General features: G+C 39.5%; 1 protein-coding gene across 5 annotated transcripts in view; it reads left to right on the top strand.

The window, feature by feature from the left end:
- The window catches only part of ESRP1 (epithelial splicing regulatory protein 1), a 34,684-nt gene that overhangs the window by 2,372 nt on the left and 8,798 nt on the right, over positions 1-23,514 (top strand). For 3 of the 5 annotated variants that reach the window (XR_003535693.1, XM_027692374.1, XM_027692376.1), the window contains exons 4-13: positions 1,769-1,883; positions 9,149-9,247; positions 9,350-9,404; positions 11,281-11,391; positions 11,480-11,612; positions 11,694-11,736; positions 13,165-13,466; positions 14,950-15,168; positions 17,125-17,323; positions 19,260-19,428. Coding sequence is in view for 4 of the 5 variants with exons in the window: in XM_027692374.1 (XP_027548175.1) it covers positions 1,769-1,883; positions 9,149-9,247; positions 9,350-9,404; positions 11,281-11,391; positions 11,480-11,612; positions 11,694-11,736; positions 13,165-13,466; positions 14,950-15,168; positions 17,125-17,323; positions 19,260-19,428 (1,445 nt within the window). In the remaining variant the exon portion in view is untranslated. Of the gene's footprint in view, positions 1-1,768; positions 1,884-9,148; positions 9,248-9,349; positions 9,405-11,280; positions 11,392-11,479; positions 11,613-11,693; positions 11,737-13,164; positions 13,467-14,949; positions 15,169-17,124; positions 17,324-19,259; positions 20,433-23,514 lie in introns of those variants that run through there. The other 2 variants (XM_027692375.1, XM_027692377.1) reach the window with 2 other exon arrangements.

Genomic DNA, 23,514 nt, shown 5'->3' with positions numbered 1-23,514 from the left:
GAACATGATTTGCTCTGTAACTGATCTGTTCTGCTCCTCTCTTTGCAGCAGACTTTTGTGCCCATCAGTTTGCTGCTTCATCTTTGAAAGGGCACTGCTGCAAGTCTGTGTTATTACAAAACTGATACTGAATGAGTGTGGTTGCAATACTTGTTGGGGCTTTAAGTGTTTATAGCTTTGAATGCTTAGAAGAGAAATACCATGATTCATGGTAAAGGGACAGTCCTGTAACTTGTCTTCTATGATGTATAATGTGAGAAAATGTGGAAACGGGTTTTTAGCGGACTTTCTTCTTGGTTAATGAGCCTCTTCATCCGTTTAAGTTATGTGGATAAAAAAAGGGACAACTCCTACAATTATTTAAGTTGATTGATGTTGGGGATAGGCATCCTTTTTCTATATCATCACAGGGTCACAGACAGGAATCAAATCTTCATCAAAATATTGTGTTGCTGTTTTTTAAGAATTATTCATCTAAAATTTGTTCTGTGCTGCCTGCAGATAACGTAAACCAGATGCATATGAGACTCTTAAATAGTTCTTTTGCGAATACCCTAATTCAGAGATTTGACTGTGTGATCACTAAAATCCAGATAGGCAGAAATCACTAGGCTCTTGATTAAGATGCCCATTCTGAACCCAGCTAGCAACTCATGGTATTCAGAGAATGAATTGGCATCAACTATTCCAAGTGAAAGTTTCATTTTACATCATGGAAGAAAGAGTCATCAAAACTAAAGCAGAAAATCTTGGCAAGCATACTTGCATTTTCATGAGTTTGTCTTTAAGAGTGTTGTTTGCGTAATGCAATGTCCATATGCTAAGATAAGCTCTAACATTCTCAAAGCAGAACTTGTTTCTAGAGCCTAAACTTCTTTCTTTGGGCTTCCTAAGTATGCTTTCACATAGCCTGTTATTCTGTTATAATGTCAAGATGCTAACTAGTAGTTATATCCCAGAAAGCCCGTACTTTTAGTCTAGAAAGCCTTGCAAGCAAAAAACAGCCAAAAGGAGTATGAAGTATTCTGTCTGTGGGGAACCTCTGGGGTGAAGAGCTAACTGAAGAAGTACGGTTTTGTGTTGGTTTCAACAGCTTCCCCCAAGACTTCTCCATGTCTTTTCTTTGACACTCCCCAAAAAATTTAAAGTGTGTGGTAAATGTATTGGGGGGCAAAAGGGGTTTTATAGGCTTCTAGTGGGCTACCTAACTTGCTTCTGGCTTCATACACTGTAATTAAAGCAGTTACTATGCATAGATTGCCAACCTCTGCACCATCTCAAACCCTCATCTTTTTTGCTGGGAATAAATATTCGAAGTGTGATTACTCTCTGAAAACTCAGCCTTGTCTATGAACTGAAATATCATCTGCTAGTCTCGCAAATTGTGCTTGGTTCTGTAAGCTGAACTGAGTGCCCTCTGGCTTTTTACAGTTAAAATTGGAATCAAGAACTGATAATAAGTTACAATAGCAGGCATTTGCTCTTGTACATATATATATTGGATTTGAGGCTCTAGTAATAATCGCAAATATTTCTCTGGCAGCGCAAAAGCACATTTCTCTTTTTAAACTATAGGGAGAGAAAGCTGCTTAAGCAAAGAATTTTATAAAAACGTACTTACCTGGCTAAGAAGAGTTACGTGAGTTTCTCTGTAGCAAAGGATGCTTGTGTTTCTTACCTATTATATAGAAATTGTTAGAAAATTTGGTATCTAAAGACAAAGTACATTAAACTCGCCCTGACAGCAGTTACTTTGTTCCTGTTACAGAATATCTTACTGCCTGAATGCTTCTACTCCTTTTTTGACTTGCGAAAAGAGTTCAAGAAGTGTTGCCCTGGCTCACCTGAAGTTAGCAAACTCGATGTTGTGGCCATGACAGAATGTATCCTTTTAACAGTGATGGTGTCGGCTGCTGTTACAGTCTTAGCTGAATTCTAGGACAGAGGTGTGTGAGTAATGCTTGCAACATATGCTTAGGGGTGATATAACTTTAATGAGTGACTCGGAGCTGTACTGAGCTTTCTCACAAAGATAAAAACATATGAAGATGTGTGCTTCCATGGAGAAAAACCTGTATTTCTTCTTGACTTCTATGTTTTGTTTATCATCTTTATAGTTTTCTCTCTTTAAACTTCACAGTTTACTGTAACTGGCACATCTGTTCAAATTGCTGTTATGAATCATAATATTAAAGTTTGAGGTGGTTCATTGCATCAGTTAGATTTTTATCTAATTTTTAGACAAGACTGAATGTTGGGGGACTATCTTAATTTTCAGGAGAGGGAATGGTTATTCTTGATGTGAACTTGTAGTGAGTCTCCAATGCAGGAGTGAACCTAAGGCAGGGATGCTGTTGGCATGTGTGATATTCAGTCTCCTGGGAGGTGCATATGTTGCACCTCGACTGGCACTAAGATGCTGTCAGTAATATGCTTCCATTTTCAGTGACAGGGATGTCTAAAATTACTTTCTGAATAGTCTGAAGTGGTCTGTAACCTAGTTCTGTCTGGCTCTTTACTAGTCTCGGCATGCTTTTGTTTGTATGCCATGTACAATTGGGAGGGCTGAGGCTGTGAATGATTCCTTGCTTCCCTGGCAGTCTCTCCTCTTGCTACAAGCTTCAGTCCTCATCTCAAACATACTCTTGGACACAGAAACACTTGACTTCCTACTGAGCTGTTGAAGTATTGATCACAAAAAGCTACCTAGGAAGGAGCAGTAAAGGAATTTAAAGTTCTTCCCTATTATTGGTGGTTGTTGTGGCTATTGTTTTTAATAACTTTGACTAGCTTACTGTGTCTGTAAAGTGCTTGCCATTAAGAGCTGATGTCTGTGGCTGCTGAATTATTTTGTTCTTTCACTGCAGGACTAGTATTACCTGGGCCTTGTACCTGTGTCAGGGGGCATAAAATACATATGTATTTATGGATTTTTTTGTGTTTAACCATAAGGTTGAATACTGGAGGCTGCCTGCTCTGCTTTGTCATCTGCAAATTAAGATTAATCTCTGCTAGTGAAGAGGCAGAAACTACTTCTCCCCCTACTCTGAAGCAAAGCAGTACACTTAGAGTAGGAGTCTGACTATGTAGAAAAGTGAAATAAAGGCTGTGTTGCATAGAAACTGGATGTCGGAGGCTTCTTGAAGTTATGGTCAAAAATTTAATACACTGTTTAGGGAATACTTTGACATGAGCTAGAGAAGTTAAAGACAATGAGCTATTCCAATTGTTCTGGAGAGCTGCCTTTGCTTTCTCTTCATGTGAATGTCTGGAGTATGTTTTGCCACTCTGGAAGGAGTGGTATGACTGTAGCTGTCTGGAGTATCACTGGTCAGCTAAAGCATAGTGAAGGACTGTGTATTCCCTTGCTGCTGGGAGAGGAAAGTAGACCACCCTGTGTTACCTGATTGTCAGGAAGCCCCTAAAGACTCAGTACCATCTGAGGGTGGTTTTGTCAGGTGCCAACAGTATTTTCTCCAAGTTCCTAGGGGCTTGGTCAGTCTATCCAAAGGCACTCAGCATGAGTCTGAATTCTGGATGTGATATGCTTCTTAAGGTATATAAACCTAACTTCATTCTGGTCTTATATTAATCTTTGTGGTTTGTCTTGTTTTGTAACTGCTAATGTTCTTATTTGTAAAGTTGCTACGGTTATGCAACATGGCTAAAATAGACTGTCTCTGCCCTATGTTGTTGAAGAGTGTTGGGGGCAGAGGATGAAGAGACTAAAAAGGGTAAAACAATTTTTGTTTTCCTTTTATTGACAAATATAACGATTTTTTATTTTTTTTCTCCTCACCTTGCTGAAATGTACCAAATGAAGCTGTATAAATTAATTGCACTTGGAGAGTCTGGACATGTATGTAATGTTTGAGATTAAAAGGTTGTTGAAGCAGGTGCTAAGTCTCAAGACTAGTTCAAACAGTTGTATGCAGAGTTGTTTGGGTTTCTTTTCCTTGATGTGTGGATATGCTGTGGGGGACACAGAAACAAATGCATTAGGTTGAAAGGAAGCTGCAGATTAGTGCACAGAATCTGACCAAGCTCTTGTTATTCTTGTAGAAAGTGCAGAAATTCAGCCCCATTGCTGAAGAGGCTGCATGAGGGGAATCTTCCATGATTTCTGCCACATAAACTATACTGTGTTGCTTTTCTTAGGATGCATTGAGGATAGAAGGTTTTAGTACAGGGATGGGGTACTGACTAGGGATTCAAGAAATGCGTATTTGCAAACTGGTAAGAACAGGAATAGAATAATTTTTTGGCACATCCCTTCATGTACTTACATCTCCATTTATCTGTGTGTAAAATAGTTGTGGTCAGTAAGAGGAAACTTGTGTGATATAAAATAGTTAAGGGAAAGCTGGGTACTAATCTACAGTTACTTAAATTATTGGAAGTCTTCAAAAGCTTTTATTTTTATGTGTAACATTTGATTAAACAACAAACTGCAGGCAAATGGAGGATGTACTCTATTGCTCCCAATAATCAGGGGAGATAACTTCCTACTGCACAGTCATTCTAGATATATATTCCGGTATATAACACACTGGATAGTAGGGAATTAGCTGTGTATTTCTTGCAGACAAGGCAAGCATAATCTTGAAAAAGAACATAGAGATAATAAACTGAATAATTGACTGGGTTATTCTTCCTTTAGAAAATACTTTGGGGACCTATTCTTTCAGCAAATTTCACTTGAAATTTGTGTACAGCAATGACCTATTCCAAAAGCTCAGGGGAAAGCTTTACATATCTTCCCTCTTCCTTCCTCCAAGAAATTATACATTTCATGTACAAAAAGCCACTGATTTCTTTTAATTCAAGGTAAAGCAATTTTTAGAATGCCATGAAATTTGAGGGACCAAGGAAGAACTGAAACTAGTTGTAACTGCTCAATCTCTGAGTGCTACTGCTGCTTAAATCATGGTCTCAAAACAGTTCTTAATGTAGGAGACAGTCTTCTGGCAGAATTTATTTGGAATTGTGTAGGTGTAATGACAACAGGACAATTATGAGAAATTTCAAGTAACAAAACTTGAGAGAAGTGATCATGTCCCAGCAGAGAAAGGAACTTGGATCTGTTGAAATCTTTTTTTTTTAATGTGTAAGCATACAAAAGGAGCAGGGTAGTTCTTGCACCCTCTGTACCTCCCATACTTGCTGCACTTCTTGATTTGCAAAGCTTGCTGAGCCAGTTTTCACCCTGTGAGTGCCTTTAGGGTGGAGTGAACAAAGCTTGCATGACTATTCATATTAGGTCTGCAGAAGACTCATCCTTTGCCTCAAGATTGGGTGTGCATGAGCCATTAAATGGCAAATAGCTCTTGCTTCCTCCAGTGCTTGATTTGCTCCACTTGTGAACTGGATTTATGAGAATAACTCCTTACTAGGAGTATCTGACCATGTTCTGAGTAGGAACACAGGTGCACTTCAGAACAACCTGCTTAATGTGCTGGATACTGTAGTACTGAAACTTGGTTTGTTGAGGGTTTATTGTTTTGTTTTTTTGACCTGGGTGGCTTGCAAACAATTATGTGGAGCACAGTTAAAACCAATAGTGCCTAACTCTGGCAATGAAAAGCCCTTAACTGGGCATTGCCTGAGAATCTTGGATGTTGCTATTTGTATTTCCTGTGATAGTACTCAGGAACTGGGTAATATCAGATTACCTTTATGCAAAGTATTATTTAAAAAGGTATAATCATCTGTCTAAAGAGACTTAAATAAGAAACAGAACAAAGGGGAAAAGGATCAATGCACAGCACAATTGCAATGCTGTTTCATGTCATCTCAGGTTAAGTTAGTTGTTCAGTAAGAAAGGAGTTAAGAGACTGAGAAATAGAAGAGAGTGGGAAGGAAGAAGTCTTGGAGGGCACTGACAGTAAGTGAAGCTGTGGTGATGAATCTGAAGAAGTTATCTAGAAACTTCTTCCATGTTATAGAGGCCACCATGATGTAGAATATGCCTTTCCTCCTGGTCCCTTTAACTTCCTGAGTGTTGCAGGAGGTGGTGCCGTAGCTGCACAGCAAGATTAAGTAGTTCCTTGTTTCCCATCCATCCTGCCTTATTTGGGAGTATCATTTGCTTGTTGCTTTGTTAGGAATATACATTTGTGTGCTACTGCATATAGTAGCTTTAGACAGCCAGGTCTGGTTTGTAGCACTTCTTTAAATGTGAACTTGGACTATCCACAGCAATTGCCTCTTTTCAATTGCCCAAGAGAGGCATCCTTTAAATAAAAATGTACACAAACATGTATGATCTCCTATCTCTTCACAGAACCAGGGGTGGGTTTTGTAGAGACTACTCAGTTAACAGAAGTGTCGAGAATTTCTAGTGTTTCTGTCCACAGGAGTCCACCTCTATGTAATCGGTCTTGTTCATTAGAATATGGGTTTTCACTTAAAAGCAGTTAATAATAGTGACTTATGTGCAGAAAACTATCAATTCTCTTCTCCAGTCTTAGCTAAAAGCCTTGCTTTTAACTAATCAGAGGTGAAGGTGTGAGCAATGTCTTACTCCTGCTAATGTTTATGACTTTCTTCCTCTCCTCCCACTGTGTTTATATTAGTCTAGAGTTGGGCACAACTGACTCTGTCTGACATCTGGTACCAACTTGCATTGGCACTAGGGAGTTTTTAGGAACTACAGCTCCTGTGGATCAGTGTCTTCAGAAAACGTTTTCATTGAAGGAAATGAACATAGGGCAGTGGAGTTGTTTGTTTTCCTTGTTTGATAGCCTCTCTTCAAATTCCCAGCCCCTTCACACTGCTGCATTCCCTCTCTGGCAGCTGATTGCTTGTAGGGATCTTTGGCTCTGCACAAAGGAAATATTGAAATGTCTTTTCAGTTCTGACAACACAGTCTAACAGCCAAGCGTATGTGTGTGCACATGTGTATGCATGTCCCCTGCTGGAATAGCTATTGAAACTGCTGCCCAATTTCTCTTGATTTTTGACAGAGGAAAGACATTTCCAAAATCTTCATAAAAATGTGTCAGGCAAGACCAGTGTTCCAATACCTGCATCTTCAGCAGCTTGTGTTTCCCTGGACGGACAATAGAGACTCTGCACAAACCCAGTGTGGAGCTGTTTGCTGCAGGGGGAAGGATGTTGGGAAAAGGAGGAGATGCACTCCTCTGCTCTAATACACAAGGTGCCCAGAAACATCTGTGTGGTACTGTTTAGGTACCCTCTCTGCAAGGGAGTCTGTTTGTGGGTTACTTTTCTTTTCAACCCCCTCTTTCCCAGGGACGGGGGGAGGAGGCAATGTCAAGTTTAAAGCTTAGGAAGAGATACTACAATGAAGAAATTTTTTTATTGTCATAAATAGTGTAATCTCTTAAACTGTGTTTTTGAGATTATTCAGGTTTTTTAGCTTGGTTTTTAAGACAACTATTTAATTTTCTCAGTACTTTACCCCAAAGAAGGTACCAGGAGGGAGGATAAAGGCAATGACTAGCAAACTATTTATAGGCAAGCAGTTGGAGGGGAGGAATCACTGGTTTAAGTTTGTTGTTTTTTTTTTTTTAAACTATGATAATTCACTTCAAATGTTCGAAGACTAAACATCATCCTCTCACCTTCTGTACTCCAGTGCACACTTAAAACCAACAAAGCCTCAAAAACAAGTTAGCCTCAAGTGTATTGTGTTGGCACAGCAGCTTTCCTTTTGTTGCTGTGGGAGAGGAATGCATTAATTAAGTTGAAATTATTTTTCATCTCACAACAAGACAATTTAAAAAAAAATCTGTTTTGTAGAACCGACTTGCAGTCATCCTGTGAATAGTAGGTAAGACTCTATTTCACAAAGAAATTTACACTGCCTCACCAGTTGATTAGATGATACGACAAAGCTTCTGTGAGGTGTTTGTTTTTAACAGGAACTGTTCTGTTCCCTGCACTTCATGTAGGCATCTGCTAACTCAAACTTTGCTCAGCTCTAGGTGAAGAAAGCTTTTTTTTTTTTCTTTTAAGAGGAAACCTGCTGTCTTGGACTATGAAGCAACTTTTGAGCACCAAAGTGCAGGCTCTTGAGCATTTGAAATGTGCCTAATGTAGTTTAGGGGGGATGTGGGCAAGTTTTCAATGTCTTGCATTACTGTACTGCTGTGCCAGCATGGGTCTGGTTTGAGAAACTCTTTCACTTTTGCTCTGAAGTCTGGATGCGAAGTGATAAGGCAAGTAAAAAATTGCAAGTCCTACTCCCAGATTTCTTCATATTTCTTACTCTGTTCTTGATTACTTTTTTACCCTACACCCTTCAAAGAAGGGAATGTGAGTGAAAAAGACCTTTTTAAAAATTTACTTCATGAAGTAGAGTTGCAAGTAATCTTAGTCCTGTAACCTGGTGTTGGAGAGGGGCAAATACACTGTAGTAAACTGTTTAAAGTTGTGTGAAAAAGAGTGGTATATGCAACTTAAATCAGACTCCCTTTGTGAACGTGTGGTTTTTATTTGGTCTTTCTATGGCCTGTCTTTCCAGGACAGGGCACTTCCTGCTCTCTATTGCAGTCATTTCCAAAATCCTTCAAATTGAAGAAGATATGGGTTGTGGGACTGGTTTGCATCTTGGGAAAACACGAGTGGTGAATTCTTACCAGATTATCAAAATGCTTCTGTATAAGAGCACAAAACTTGGGTTGTAACTTCTAATAGGCAAGGTTTAGACGAAGTGCCATTTGTGGGTTTTGTTCAAGTGGTAAGATACTTATTCTGCTTGGGGATTTTCTTGTTCAGAAAGTGTGTGGTATATCCTCCTATTTCTGGAGCTTTTAGTTTATTATTTGCTTCTTCTTCTCCAAATCTTTCCCTAGAGATTAAAGATGATGTTAATTAAAGAGGACAGGACTCCAGTCTCTTCCACATGCAGAATTGTATCTGTCAAACATACATAATTCATGGATTTATTAAATATATGTCCTTATTATGGGGTCTTATGTCTGCAGACACTTCCTGAAATGACCTCACATTCCCGCAGGTGGCAGTAGTTAGAGGACAAGGCAGAGCAGCTAACGTCTCAGCAGGGAAATGGATTAAATTTTCCCCTGAGAAGTGACTTTCCATCAGCATGGAAATGTGTTTGTCTATCAGGAAGCCAATTAGAAATCTGTTTGGTGATGATTGACTTAACTCCAGCGCAAAGATTTAAATCTTGATAAGAACAGTCCAGCATTTCCGTATGGAGCCTCTCAAGTTGAAGATATGGGGAACATTATTTTAAGACTAATATCTGAACCATACAGTAAGTGATTGTGATGAACGAGTTTTCTCTGTTCCTTCTTTGGTTTTCCTGCCTGTCCTGTGTGCTGATGAAATAGGAAGTAACTTGTGCTGTATTTCACAGATCACCGATTTTCAGATCCAGAAAGAGTGAACTACAAATTTGAAAGTGGGCCTTGGTAAGTACTTTCTCCCTCTTATTGCTGCACATATTTCAACCCCCACCACTTCCTGTTTAAAGTTACTGTTTAGGTAAGCTGTGCTTCTCTGTATTTCTAATTTTCAAATAGCTTTTACCTTTATTTCTATTTGTCTTGCCACTGCTATGGGAATCGATTAGATCCTTTAAGTGGCAAAGGGAACACATATTCTATGATCGGATGCAAGCCAGTTCTCTCGTTAGGCTTCAATGTTGCCAGTGTTAGCTGCTGATAGTTCTGGGTTCTGCTAGTAAGTGCTTATAATGGGTGTTAAGTGTACTGTGCTATTAACAAAGAATGTAAGCAGTGTTGCAGAGGTAACCCTATTGGTTACTAAATCTTGCACTCTTCCTGCAATTTACTCCATAGTTACTGCATACACATCGTGATTTTTTTTTTTTATAGGGAAGAAACACTGTTGTAAAGATACTGGGCCAGAGGTACTGTGCTACCAGTCAATTGCTTAAGCTGCGATGATTATCTTATTCCCAAATATGTTTTAAACATAAAACTTTATCTGCTTTTGACTGCTTTGTTGTTTGGTTTTTTTAAATGTAACTGTGCTCTTTCCATGCATAAATACAGATTTTTCTCAGTGGTTTGCTGGATGCTCCCTCTGCAATATCATAAGAGACTGGTGTTAAACTGACTTTATTTATATTCCCATCTTCCACAAATACTTACTTCCCCCTTCCGGATTAAGGATCTGTCGTAATGGTAGATGATACTGACACTTCTGAGTTAAAAGAAGCAAGAAAAAATGCAATAATATTGGCAGAAAGTATCCAGAGAGATTAGCTCAGGGATTATGTTCAGCATTTTTCTAAGCTTTTTCCTTTTCACTAACAAAATTCTGGGGTGAGGTGGAAGATTCCCATCTTATTTGAGATAGTGAGAAGTACAGAATTAGGAGGCAAGGGGAAACAGTTTGGGACAGACAGCTACAGACAGAAAGGCCACCCAAGAAATTAAAATATGAGTGAGAAACATGACCCTTCTATAAAAAGGCATACCACAGCCCGTTTGTATGAGGGAGTCCTCTGCTATTGAACAGCACTTCATCTGCCTAATCAATCGCGTTGTCTCTTCTGTGCAAAAACCTGTTCTTGCAGTAGTCAGAAAGGCAGCCTTGGGTAGCTGTGAGCGTTTTGTTGTAATCGACACTTTTAACAAGTAAGAGAACAAAAGAGACTGCGGTAATGACCAATTAAGCCTGGCTTTCTGTGGCTGAGCTATTCCTATGCTAAGCAGCCAATGTAGCCTTTAGCTATATTAGTCCCTAGTAACATGGTGATGGCCTGAACAAGCAATGTTACAGCTCAACTCTTGGGGCGGGAGTCCTGTGTGTGCTGAGTACAGCCAAGAACAGATTTGGTCTTGGCTGGTGACTGGCTCTTAACACACTGTCACAGTACAAGTAGTAAGCACTAATCTCAGTTACATCTAATTGCTCTGCTTCAATTTCTACCTATCTACATTAGAATAGCAAGTGCTTGATTTTTATACCAGCAACCTTGTTCAGATAATGGAGAAGCACAAATGATGTCAGGAGAGGGAAGTAAATTGGGAACATGATCAAAGAGATGACAGCTCAAAGAGAAAATGTGATGAAGTAGGAAAAGGGAATTGGGAAAGGGCCAGCTTAACAAAGCAAACTTTCCCTAGGATAGACTTTACCTAGGAGTGGCTTTCAGTTGTGGTGTGGCTTTGGATGGTGGTGGCACTTGAACCTCTGCCATCCAGCAGACATGGAGCAGGGACAGAAGCCTGTCCCTGGAACACAAATGGCAAGAAGAGAGGGTGGTGTGTGGCAGATACTACAGGCAAATGTCTCTCCCTGTTTCTGTGCCTGCAGCAGCAAGATGGAACTTGTAGATGACAATGCTGTTATCCGAGCAAGAGGATTGCCATGGCAGTCGTCTGACCAGGACATAGCGAGATTCTTCAAAGGCCTAAATATTGCCAAGTTAGTAGCTAAGAATTTACCTGTACATTTGTAGTGCTTCAGCTGTGGAAGTGATGGAGTTTCATCTCTTTTGATTTAAATCTTGCAGGGGAGGTGCTGCACTCTGTCTCAATGCCCAAGGTAGAAGGAATGGGGAGGCTCTTGTGAGGTTCGTAAGTGAAGAGCATAGAGATCTAGCGCTACAAAGGCACAAGCATCACATGGGGAATCGATACATTGAGGTGCGTTACACTGGCTTTGAAATCCTCTTCTCAAAAGGAATGCGAATTGCATGCCAATCATGTTCTCTTTTCTTCCTTTAGGTATACAAGGCAACAGGTGAAGACTTCCTTAAAATTGCAGGAGGTAATTTTTAGGGGACGAAAAGGGATTGCTAACTTTTGGCTTTAAACTGCTCCCATTGAATGTGACTTTTCATTTTCTGTCTTTGAACAAGTTGGCTGGTGTATTGATTACTATGTATTCTGCTAGCAGAAGTCAAAGATGTTCCATAATTTCTGTCCACCTTTCTCTTCCACGTTCTTGCCATTTTCAAGCAGCCTGTCAAAGCAGGATTTGATTGGGCAAAGTGATCTTCTATACGAACTTAATTTTTTTAGGTCATCGTAACTGTGGGGATCTAAATGTTATTGACTGCCGAAAAAATGAAACCAGAGTAGTTTTTCAAAGCAATATGACTGCTGTTGCTGTGGAGATTTTGCACATAAAACCAGACAGATATCACACTGTAAATACAAGAGATTTGTGGAACCAACTTTCTTCAAATCAAATCTTTGCCTCAAACATAATGGGGAGGATTTAGGGGAAATGCTTATTGAAGAAGAATATTAAAATATTTGCTGATAACTGAAAAGCAGCAAAATTTGCTCTACAAACTACCCCTTGGTCTCTTTTCATCTCCTTTATGTCTGAAAGTGTATGGAATTTGAATTAAGATCCAATAAGCTGTTATATCTACAATACTACCTTAAGGTCCTTGTTGGTCCCTGACAGAGATTTGGTCTGGGGATTGTAAGTGACTAACCGGATGTCTGAGTTTGAGGTGTTAGTGTTGGAAAGGCTGTTAAGCTGTCAACTAAATAGCTCACTGATAGGCTTGGTAACAATTATACTAGCCAAAGTAAAGGCATTGCACGCTGATGTTGATGAAGAACGGTGCATGTCTGGTGCAACCAAACTTCACAGCACAAGAGCTGTAAGTGAAAGGACTGAATTAAGATATGAAGTTGGTTAGCAGCTACCTTTGGATAGGGTAGTGTTTTGAGTATCACTGGGCTTCTTGTAAAAGTACTAAAAGTAGAATTGGCACACTTTGACAGTTCTATCAAGATAGGATGAAATTCCTGAGCTGTTTTCAACATGCCCTTCCAATTTTCCTTCCCAGCACGATTATCTGGGTACTTAGTTGCTTTAGTGCATGCTGAAGGTATTCCAACTTTAGAAAGGTGAAGCGCACAGTAGCACAGGTACTGGTTACACTAGAGATTCAGAGACTGTGCTTTCCTTGGACTTTGAACACTGCAAGTACTTATTTTCCTTTTGAATAAGGAGAAATATCCTCTAAGTGATGGAATAACATTATTATACTTTAATGGGAGGTGTCTTCTACAATATATCTAGTTTGTCAGAGGGACATCTTTCCTGGCTTTCGAGGCAAATACTGTTCTACCTGCTCAAAAACTGTCTGTGGGGAGGACTTAGCTATGCCTGACTTGCTCATGATTTTATGTGGCTGCTTAGACTTAAATTCTTCTGTACTTTTTCTTGTTAAAGGCACTTCCAACGAAGTTGCACAGTTCTTGTCGAAAGAAAATCAAGTGATTGTCAGGATGCGAGGTCTTCCTTTCAATGTAACAACAGAAGAAGTGCTGACTTTCTTTGGCCAGCACTGCCCTGTAACAGGAGGGAAGGAGGGAGTCCTGTTTGTCACATACCCTGACAGTAGGCCGACAGGGGATGCCTTTGTCTTATTTGCCTGTGAGGAATATGCCCAAAATGCACTGAAAAAGCATAAGGACTTGCTGGGGAAAAGGTACATTGAACTCTTCAGGAGCACTGCAGCAGAAGTTCAGCAGGTGGGTGCAAACTTTGCAAACACTGGCTTCTTGTTATCCAAACTTCCACACTGGCAGCAGTGAAAGCAAATACTAGTTGGCCATGACTTGACAGTTTCTTTTATCTTCTCTCACTCTTGACTCTTACTGGAATGAGTACTGTCTAAATTTCTATGAGGCTCTGCTCCCTCAAAATGTAAGACTATGGTATATGGATGTTCTCAATCATATATACAAACCTTTGGGGTTTTGGCTTCCAGTAGCCTTGCAGAAAGTTGATGTGAGTCTAGTGCTTTACACTACAGATACTGAATTTTACAAAGTCCAATGATGGTCTATTCAGAAGGAGTGTTAGCAACAAATCTTGATCTAAAAGACTTATCTTTAGTCACTGACACAGAAAAGCAGAGTTTTTTGATGTAGTTGTCCTCTTCAGAGCAATGTATCTGAAGAGTCTTACAGATTGCCTCTAAGGGCAGATCTCTGCCATCTTCTGCCAGCACAGGCTACCTAGCAGAGGGTGGCGCGACTTTGTGAAACTGGGCTTGAAGAGTCTGGTGTTAACAGAGTTTGCTGCACTATTAATCGCAGTTATGCTGTTAGGGAAAGGAAGTAGGGCTGAGAGGACTGTTTAAGTCTCCAAAGACTTGTAGAGCTTCAGTTGAGGCCATTAACTTCTAGATGTGATTCTAAAAGGTGTCATCTCTGCAAATTATAGCCATGTCATTGTAACCAAGAAATGATGCAGCTCTGTTCTCCCAAATATGTAGAGATTTCAGTGTCATGTTTAAAAGGTGCTGCTAATGATAAGACAGAGCTGCAACACTCACTCTTGTATTTTTCTCAAGTGCTCTCATATTTCTTTTAGTAAAGCCTTCTGGTAGCTGTATAAATGCAAATAAATCTTTATCTTGCTTAGAGTCCAAGAGTAATAATTGAATATTCAGAGAACTCTTCACCAGACAGGGTTTTTACTGTTAAAATTATTAATAAGAAATCTCAAAGCGTGATTGTCACAGATACTGTGATTCACCAACGCCACCTGTTACTTGAATGGACTATTGCATCCCAAATCGGGTGTTTGGTAGTGAAATATGCTTCTAGTTCCCTGATTTTCCTAAAGTTTTGCAGAGAAGATGTTTTTGGATAAAAGTGTCACCATGACTCTGTAGATGGTAGAATGTCTTAGGATACTTTCACAATAAAAATACTGTAGAAATACTTTAGAAATGCAGGTTTCATGTTCTAAGATCTTTTCTGAGAGTTACATTAACAGTTCAAGTAAATTCTCGAAAACAAAATTGTTTTTCAGGAAAAAACATTTTAAAACATCTGAATTTTAAGCACTGCTGTTGTGGTTTAAGCTCAGAATCTAGCTCACTTGTTTCTTAAAATACTGCAATGAAAACAGTAAGTGAAAACAAATGGCACTAGGCTTATGTTCTGTCCCTCTGAAGAATGAGTAAGGAGGCTTCCTGTAACCTCTCTGTTTTTGTTTGCACAGGTGCTGAACAGGTACTCTTCCACACCTCTCATTCCTCTTCCAACACCTCCTATTCTTCCAGTATTACCTCAACAATTTGTGCCTCCCACAAACATCAGAGACTGCATACGTTTGCGTGGTCTTCCCTATGCTGCTACTATAGAGGACATCCTGGAGTTCTTGGGAGAGTTTTCTACAGATATTCGGACCCATGGAGTTCACATGGTACTGAACCACCAGGTTGGTAGGCAACGTATTTCCAGACATCTGCCAAATGCTTGTATATGTGAACACAGTCCTGAGGATATCAGTAGGGAAGCGCCTTTGGGATTGGGGCTAGTGGTATTAATGGGCCTCCAGCTCTCCTATAAAGGTGTACTGGCAATACATGATTTGAACCCTGCTGTGTAAGCTGCTGCGTTTGCTGTAGAGTAGTTTCTGTTATTGAGGCCCATGTGCTGAAAGCTAAGCCACAGTCTTGGAGGGGTTGGTGCTCTCGGAGCAGCAGCTGTGATCCTGCACTGTAGGAGGCTTGAACTGAAGAGTCTTGCTCAACAGCATGCATGATTCCTCTTGTGCCAGGCCAAGAGTGCCTTCTAAACAGAAGTGTGGGCAATGTTAGTTCTCAAAGGAGTGGTTTGCCCCTGCCTTGCTGAACAATGTGCATCAGGTATGTTTGAGGACAAATGGGACTGCATACTTCTAGGGACAGTATTTCCTATGGCATAAGTCAGAAGCTGAAGCTTTGGGTTTCCTGCGCTGTGTTTCTCTATTTAAACAGTCACAGCTAAGAACCAAGATTTAACAGCTCATTGAAGTGTGAAATGCCACTGTTTTCTGGAAGAAGTTTCTACCAGAACTTTTTCGACAAAGGCTTGTGCATTCTTGTGATCTTTATCTTTGTATTCTTGTGACTAGGAGGAGGAGTTGGCAGCTCCTTTCACTCTGTGGAGATGCTCTGAATGGTTCAACCGATAACTGATTAAGCTGATTATTGTAGTATAAAAATGGTGGTTATAAAATTCTTTCAGCTTGGTCTTAGTGTCATCCAAAACTACAAAATACTTCCTTGTTCCAGAGTAGGGCTTATGTATTTTGGGAATATGGGGGGGGAGAAGGGACTATAGTTATTTCTGTACCTCTCTATCTAAGGAGATTCTTGTGTCTATGAGGACTTGACCTAGCCAAGGCTGAAAAACAATAACGAGTGCTCACTGCTGGGATAGGCTAAGAAAAGATGCAGATGTTAAAATACAAGTAATGATTTACGGTAGTATCAGTCCTTGCCAGCAGTAATGAAAGAACGTGGATGAAGAAATTGGTGTGTGCATATAGTCTCGAGGGCTGTTTGCAACCCTTGCCCTTCCCAAAGCTGTCAGAAATTTTTTTTCCCCAGATACTGCTTTTGCCTGACTAGATTTGTATCCTTCTCCATGCACCTGCCATTTCTGGTTTAACCCTCTAATCATGAATGACTGTACAAAAGATGGTGGTAAAGTTGTTCTTCCCTCCAAAACAAGAAGAACTGGCCCAGAACTGAAGTTACAGATGGCTTCAGATTTCTACCTCTACTTTTGGCTACTTCAAGTCAGCAGCTGCATGTGGCTAAAATGACTCTTCCCAGTGGTGTATCCCACTCATTTACAGCTACATATGTGAAGTGCTGTTTTGTTTTGTTCTCCTCTGCAAAAAGCTCATACCAAGCCTTAGGCTAGTTAGTACCCTTATAAAACATCCCAGCCCATACTGGTCTTCACAATATTAAATTTTTTTAAAAAAATCATTTAACATTTGGTACTTGACTGTATTTATCTTTGGATTTTCGAAGTCATAGGTAATAAGTGGGGATTAGATCTTCCAATTCTGTATTCTTACTAAATTGTTAAAAGCGGGTCTCAAAGGGCCAAAGTACCATAGGAATCATTTTTTTTTTTTTTTAAACATAGAAGCAACATGGCTCAAGTTACAGTGTAGCTTAATCAAAACAGATTAATAAATACAATCAAGTTACCACAAGTGGAAAAAACCTTGGAGAGAACTTAAACATGCTGATGGGTCTCGGGTTGACTGACTGTACCTGACTTTGGAAATAAATATATTACTGACTGAAGAGATGGCTTTTAACAGCACAAATTATTGCTATGCTGCTCCTTCATGGGAGCTCCAGAAACATTTTTTTGTCTGCCTTGTTTATAGGGACGTCCATCAGGAGATGCTTTTATTCAGATGAAATCTGCAGATCGAGCTTTCCTGGCTGCACAGAAGTGTCATAAGAAGACTATGAAGGACAGATATGTTGAAGTCTTTCAATGTTCTGCTGAGGAGATGAACTTTGTATTAATGGGGGGCACTTTAAATCGAAATGGCTTGTCCCCACCACCATGTAAGTTACCATGTAAGTTTTGCTTGGGTCTTGTCAATACTCTACACTGTGTGCGGGTAGGTGTTGGAGCACCTCTGTTGACTCTGATTCTGGTTCCTGGAAAGGATTGTCAGATGGGGGTATTAAAATGTCTTAAATCTTCAGCAGCTTGCGATCATTATTTTTCCCTTTGGTTGTGAATTATTATGACTGGAGAACTACTTTTGCTCTTCCATTGGCAATTTTTCCCTCCCCTCTGTGAAACTTAATGTTATTGGGGTGAGTGATGATTCTGAAAAGTAATTTGTAAGCCCTACTGAGACCTTAAAGAATTGTTTCCCATTTAAACTGGTTTGCATTTATGTTTTTCATCATGGTGAACATGCCAAGTAAAAGCCCTTCCCCTTTTACTTGCAAAATTTAACTTATGAATAGGTAATACTCCCCTTTGGGACTTAATCACAAGTGTTCTGCCTTTTGAACCACTACCTACTAAACTTTTCCTTTCATAGAATCAGCCAGGTTGGAAGGGACCCCTGAGATCAAGTCCAACCCTTGATCCACTACTGCCGTGGTTACTAGACCATGGCACTAAGTGCCACATCCAATCTCCTTTTTGTTGTTTGTACAGAATTGAGGTTCCCTGTGTTGGGAGTAAAAAACACTGGCTTTGCCCTCAGAAAATTGCAGAAACCGTATTTCCTTTTAAATTTTGCTTCTCAAAACTACAAGGATGAACATGGACTTTGAGACATGTTTGGGAGAAATGCTTTAAGAGCTTAAGGGCTAACTTACTAAACATATGTGCCACATACATCTGAGCCTAAGGGAAAAATAATACTTTGCTTCCAAAATCATAAATGGCAAGGTAGTCAAGTAGGAGCTTTCTCTTTCTCTCTATGCAAATGTATTATTGTTGTTGGACTTTTTAAGAAATGTCCTCTAAACCCTAGTCAGAGCTGCCAATATGGCAGCAAACTTCTTGGGAGTGGCTTCTTATGAGTACGAGTAGACCTTCAGCTAATCCTTTAGAGATTTTTTTTTCCCCAATGAAAGTATCCTGAGTAGGGATCCAGCAGTATGTAGTCCTATGTGTGGCAGCTGTTCCAGACAGGGGTTGGAGTGTTCTGAGCTCCTAGGACAGGTTCTTGGGCAGAGTCCCAAACTTCAGAAACACTTAGGTGGCAGTGTTCCCATTTCCAACTACAAATGCCTGTGATGTAGTCCTCAGACAAGGGTTTTTGGCTCTGTCACTCCCCCATTTCACAATATTTGCTGACTGTCTTTTAAACTCTGAATAGCAAAAATAAAGGCTTACTTTATTTAAAGCTTTTATATGTTCACCTTTATGATGCTAGGGAGGAGAAGAGGGAAGCAAAAGAAGAGAATGGCAAAGGAGGAGGGTGAGCTCTCATCAGTGAGAATTCATTTAGGGCCTTACATCTTGTTGCAACACCACAAAGTGCACTCTGGGGTTTTTTTAAACTTGGTATTAACACTTGAAGCTGCAAAGCTGTGACTCTGCTTGATCTGCTGTTGATTAATTGAAGACAGATGTTTGAGGGACAGAGAATATCTGGATGAAAGTGTCCTCCCTCCTGGAGGATGTTAGATCTTTATCATGGAAGTTTCTTTCTTACAGTGGAGAAGTCTCATACTTCTTGATTACAGACTTCATTAAAATCTAAGCCCGAACAAAAAAAATTGGCCTCCTCCTCAGAAAGATACCCTATTTTCAGAGCAAGAGGTGGCTTTTAGTGTATTCCTGACTTTGCTTTTTGACTGGGGGGTGGACACAACATTTATAGTCAAGCTCATGTTGTTGGCTCAGATTTATTTTCTGTGATGAGTAAGGGAATGAGAAACTTGTGAAGGCTCTTGACATACTGCAGGGTTGTTGTGTATGTATGGTCTCTGTTATCTCTGGAATTCAAGAGTTCCTAATCTATTTTCCATTTTTTTCCTTTAGGCCTTTCACCCCCTTCCTACTCCTTTCCCGCTCCTGCTGCAGTTGTGCCAACAGAAGCTGCTCTGTATCAGCCATCCATGCTCCTGAACCCACGAACACTCCAGCCCTCCACAGCCTACTACCCTGCTGGGGCTCAGCTTTTCATGAACTACACAGCATATTACCCCAGGTAAAGCAGAGGAGAAACCAAGAAGGAACAAAGAAGTCTTTCTTTGCAGCAAATGCACAAAGCTCACAAAAGAACATTGTCTGCTCTGCTAAAGGCTTGTGTTACCAAGAACAACTTGTTCGGTATCTTGTTCAGGGAAAAAATTTAAGGATATCTAAGGATTTTCCAAGTTTTAGAGTATTTCAGGTAGCCATAGTTTTTTTTGGAGTTGGTTTGTTTGTTGTCTGCTTTTGGTTGCTTGGTTTTGTTTTTGTTTTAAACTTAGGTCACACATTTAAGTGGGATATTTTTGATTTTTCTTTTTCCTTCTACCTAACATGCCTCTTAAGCTTGTTAGCTTGCATTGTTATGCCCTCAGTGGGAACTGATGTGTGCAGTATTCCTTCCCATGTCTATAAAGAAGCCCTTGGCCCCTCTTTAGAATGGGTAGAAGGGCGTCTGCCCTAACAACTTCTGAAATTCTGCCTGTTTTTGTTTTTTTTTAACAAAGTAAATTTTGACCTTTTTGGTGAAAACTGTTTACTTGTATAAATAAGTATTGCATTGAAGCATATCTGTATTGAATGCATATGTAAAGCATATAGAGGCATATATTCTTCCTGACCTCAAACACCTCTCACAAAGAGCTTTTGGCTCTTCTGGATATATTAACTGTTTTCAACAGAACAAAAACTCTGGATAGCATTTGCCCTCTGCAGTCATGAGGCCTTGGAAAGAGCCATGTTACCTATAAGCCATAAACCAGTCATCTGTCAGGGAATCTGTTAAAGAACTCGAGTTTTTTTGTCTCTGGAGAAGAGTTTGAATAGCTACTTAGGTAGCTGTTAAGCAATATGGACTCTCCTGTACCTGTAAGATGACAACAGTTTTCTTATTACTTTAAACCAATATGTCTGTGAGCTGCCTGTTGTGGTTTTGGTATTAAAATGTTTTCTTCACTTGTGAGTTAATTTCTATAATGCCTTCAATAACTGTCTTATAGTTATGATAATGTGTTGCCAAACTCAGCCTCATTAATGTAAGATTAAGAAAAATAAAATTCCAAACTTGCACTGGCAATGTAACCAAGTTTCTCAATAACAGTTCTATATGTCATGAAAACGTAGTAATAATAGTTTTGTTATAACTTTGACATGTTTTACTTCTTAAAATAATAAGACTGGCCACTGCAAGCTTAGTGTCAGGCCCCACACAGATCTCTCACTGAATGGGGTCCCATGTGAGTCCTGTCGCTGTCTGCTTGGGCTGTGGGCATATATGTTGGTTACAGAGTGATCAGCCCCAAGTCCCTAAATATCTTTTCTATATTCTTGTCTAACTGATAGCTGTTCACTGTTCTTAAGAAACCATTCTTACATAGCTTCTGTGCCAATTACAAGTACCTCCATTTTAAAGAAAACAAGGAAAAATTTCTGGAGTTGACTTCTTTTTGTGTTGTGAGATTCAGTGTTTGACTATTGCTTTTCTATCCAGAGTAAATGTTTGATCTACAGACAAAGTGTATATACTCCAGTAGATGTAGTGATCCTTTGTTGCTGACATTTTGGGCTATTTTTTTTCTAAAAAATGAAGTTTTGTTACTTTTTAGACAAGTTTCTTTGCTTTGTAAAGGATACAATAAGTAATTGGGTTCCTTTGAAGTAGCAATCAGAACTCTCTTAAATGTAGTCTTCTGAAATCTAGTTCCAAAAATGTTAAGTATGTGCTACAGGAAAGAATGGGGTATCCTCTGTAATAAGTGATCCATTTAAATGCATGTACATGGAAAAGCAATACAGAGCTGGTGGCTAATGATCAGACAATGGTTCATAAATCTAACTAGTGAATACTTATGGAAATAAGGAAAGTTTCTTTGACCTGCTGCCAAAAGGTTCCACCACTTGTGTTTTGCAAGGTCAAGTTGCTTTATAATAATCCAATTCTGGTTTCCACACAACAATCAATGTAGAGGCAGGTGTTATTTTGGTCTTCAGTATCTATCAGAAATCCTGGAAGTCTCAGACTCATCTTAATGATGAGTCTTATTCTCTTCTTAATGCTCTTATAGCTTTTGGTGATGAAACCCAATTGTGTAAAGAAATGGATGCCTTCTAAGCTATTAAAATAGCTTTAGTGAATTCCTAATGAAAAGGAGGGAGAGCAAGTTATTCGGGATCTGTCAGTCTTTGATATCTCTCTTCAGCTTGTAATTATATCTGGCAACATGCTCTGACAGCAAATCAGTGGTCTCATTCTCTGTCTAGTCCCAGGCTTTTAAGAAAGAACAATAGGATTCATGGGAGGGAGGAGTTTTTCTTTATCTAATCCTGAATAAATGAGTATACTAGGTGCTATACGTACATTGAAAATAATTAATAACTGCTCTACTTGGCAATTGCTACCGTGTTCTACAGAAACTTTTTACCATATACAAACTTGAAAGCTACTGCTACAGGGTATGCAGTTTTAAAACAAAGATGAGTCTTACTGTATTTATTGAATTCTAATGCCATTTTTATCACTTTTATGCATTACCTTTAAAAGCTCAAAAGTATCTGTCAATCTATACATCTAGTAGTAAATTTATAATTTGTACTTTGTTAACAGTATTTTAAATAGTGCAGTGGAAAGAGGAGCTTCTTACTCAGTGGGTAGTGTGCTTGTAGGACTCATAGCCAAAACATGATGTGGAAGCTGAAGACTGATGTGGGTTCAAACAAACTGGATAAATTTCATGGCAGGAAATTCATTGTGAGTTAGTGAATACACAGAAATCACACCTGGCTCAGGAAGTCCTTGAACTGAAAGTAACTAGAAAAGTGTTCTTCTGTTCTGTGTCCTATGGTAAATTCTTGTGCTGTTGAGCTGAGGTACGTAGGAGAACTTGTTCATTCACACCTTTGTAGTACTTGTCTTGAGAAACAGGCACTGCTTGAGAGCGTGGGCCTGTTCCAATGTGTTTCTAGCTGTATTCAGTTGTGCTGGTCTAATAGTGGCTGGGTTTGGGTTATCTCCCTGTTGTGCCAGTGTGTATACGGTTCTCTCTGTTGGAGTGGTTTAAATTAAAAGGCCTTTTTATGCAATAAAGGTATGATTATGACATTTCCTGCACAAGGAAATACAGGGTAATCTTAGTGTTCTCATCTGTCTGCTTCCATCTCTTCCTGCTATGGATTAGGTGTGGTTTTTCTTGTTATACACTAATCAACTTGTATATACATGTGCAACATACATATAGTATTAATATTTATGTATGCATACCTACAGAAGTATGAGTATATAAAAGTAATACAACTAAGGTTAGAAAAAACTCTCACTTGTTCTCTGTGATGGATCAGATCCTCGGTAATGACCATCATGGAAAACAAGTGAGGCTTTTTCCTACCTTGGTCATTGCTCAGATCTATATTGAAGCACAAATAACTTAGATGGAGTTTAAAACTGGCAAAGCTAGAAACAAGTAGGCTGGATCAGAGTGATAGTAGTCAGAGCTGCTGCCAGCAGCTTTGTTTGTGTATCTCTGTCTGGCTAACCAGCATCACTTGACAGAACTGGGTTAGGAAACAACCATATGTGTATTTAGCCTGGGAGCTTTGTCACAGATGGATAACAGCAGCAGCCAGAAACAAAACCTTAGTTTTGTTGTACTCAGCTTAGTTGTACTCACAGCATCGTAGCAACACTCGGAACCACAGCTCTTAAACTCTTTGCACTCTTTTTTATTATTATTGTTGTACTAAGTATGTCAGCTTGGATTGCATGAGATCACATCTGCAGTGAATGGGCTCACTAGGCATAAAAGCCTACTGGTGGCTTTCAGTTGCTGTCCAGCAAATGGAGTTCACATGTTTACATCAAGTGGCAGAATCTGGAACTCTTCATTACCTATTGTTGCTCATATTGAGCTGGTTTCCATCATGAATTTGTCAAAATAACCTTAACTCTTTAGTTAATGGCACAAACTTGTCACCGGAATGATTTCTTGGGTGGGACACTTAATGATTCACTTTTGTAAATGAATGTAGCTTGCCAAGGATTAGAACAGCAGGGGTTCTTTGAACTGCTACTGTATTTCATTGGAGGAACAGTGCATTAACAGGGAAGATT

The sequence above is a fragment of the Neopelma chrysocephalum genome, unplaced genomic scaffold, assembly GCF_003984885.1.
Source record: "Neopelma chrysocephalum unplaced genomic scaffold, ASM398488v2 Primary Assembly neopelma1_86, whole genome shotgun sequence".
NCBI lineage: Eukaryota > Metazoa > Chordata > Aves > Passeriformes > Pipridae > Neopelma > Neopelma chrysocephalum.
This window is presented reverse-complemented; position numbering and strand designations above follow the sequence as displayed.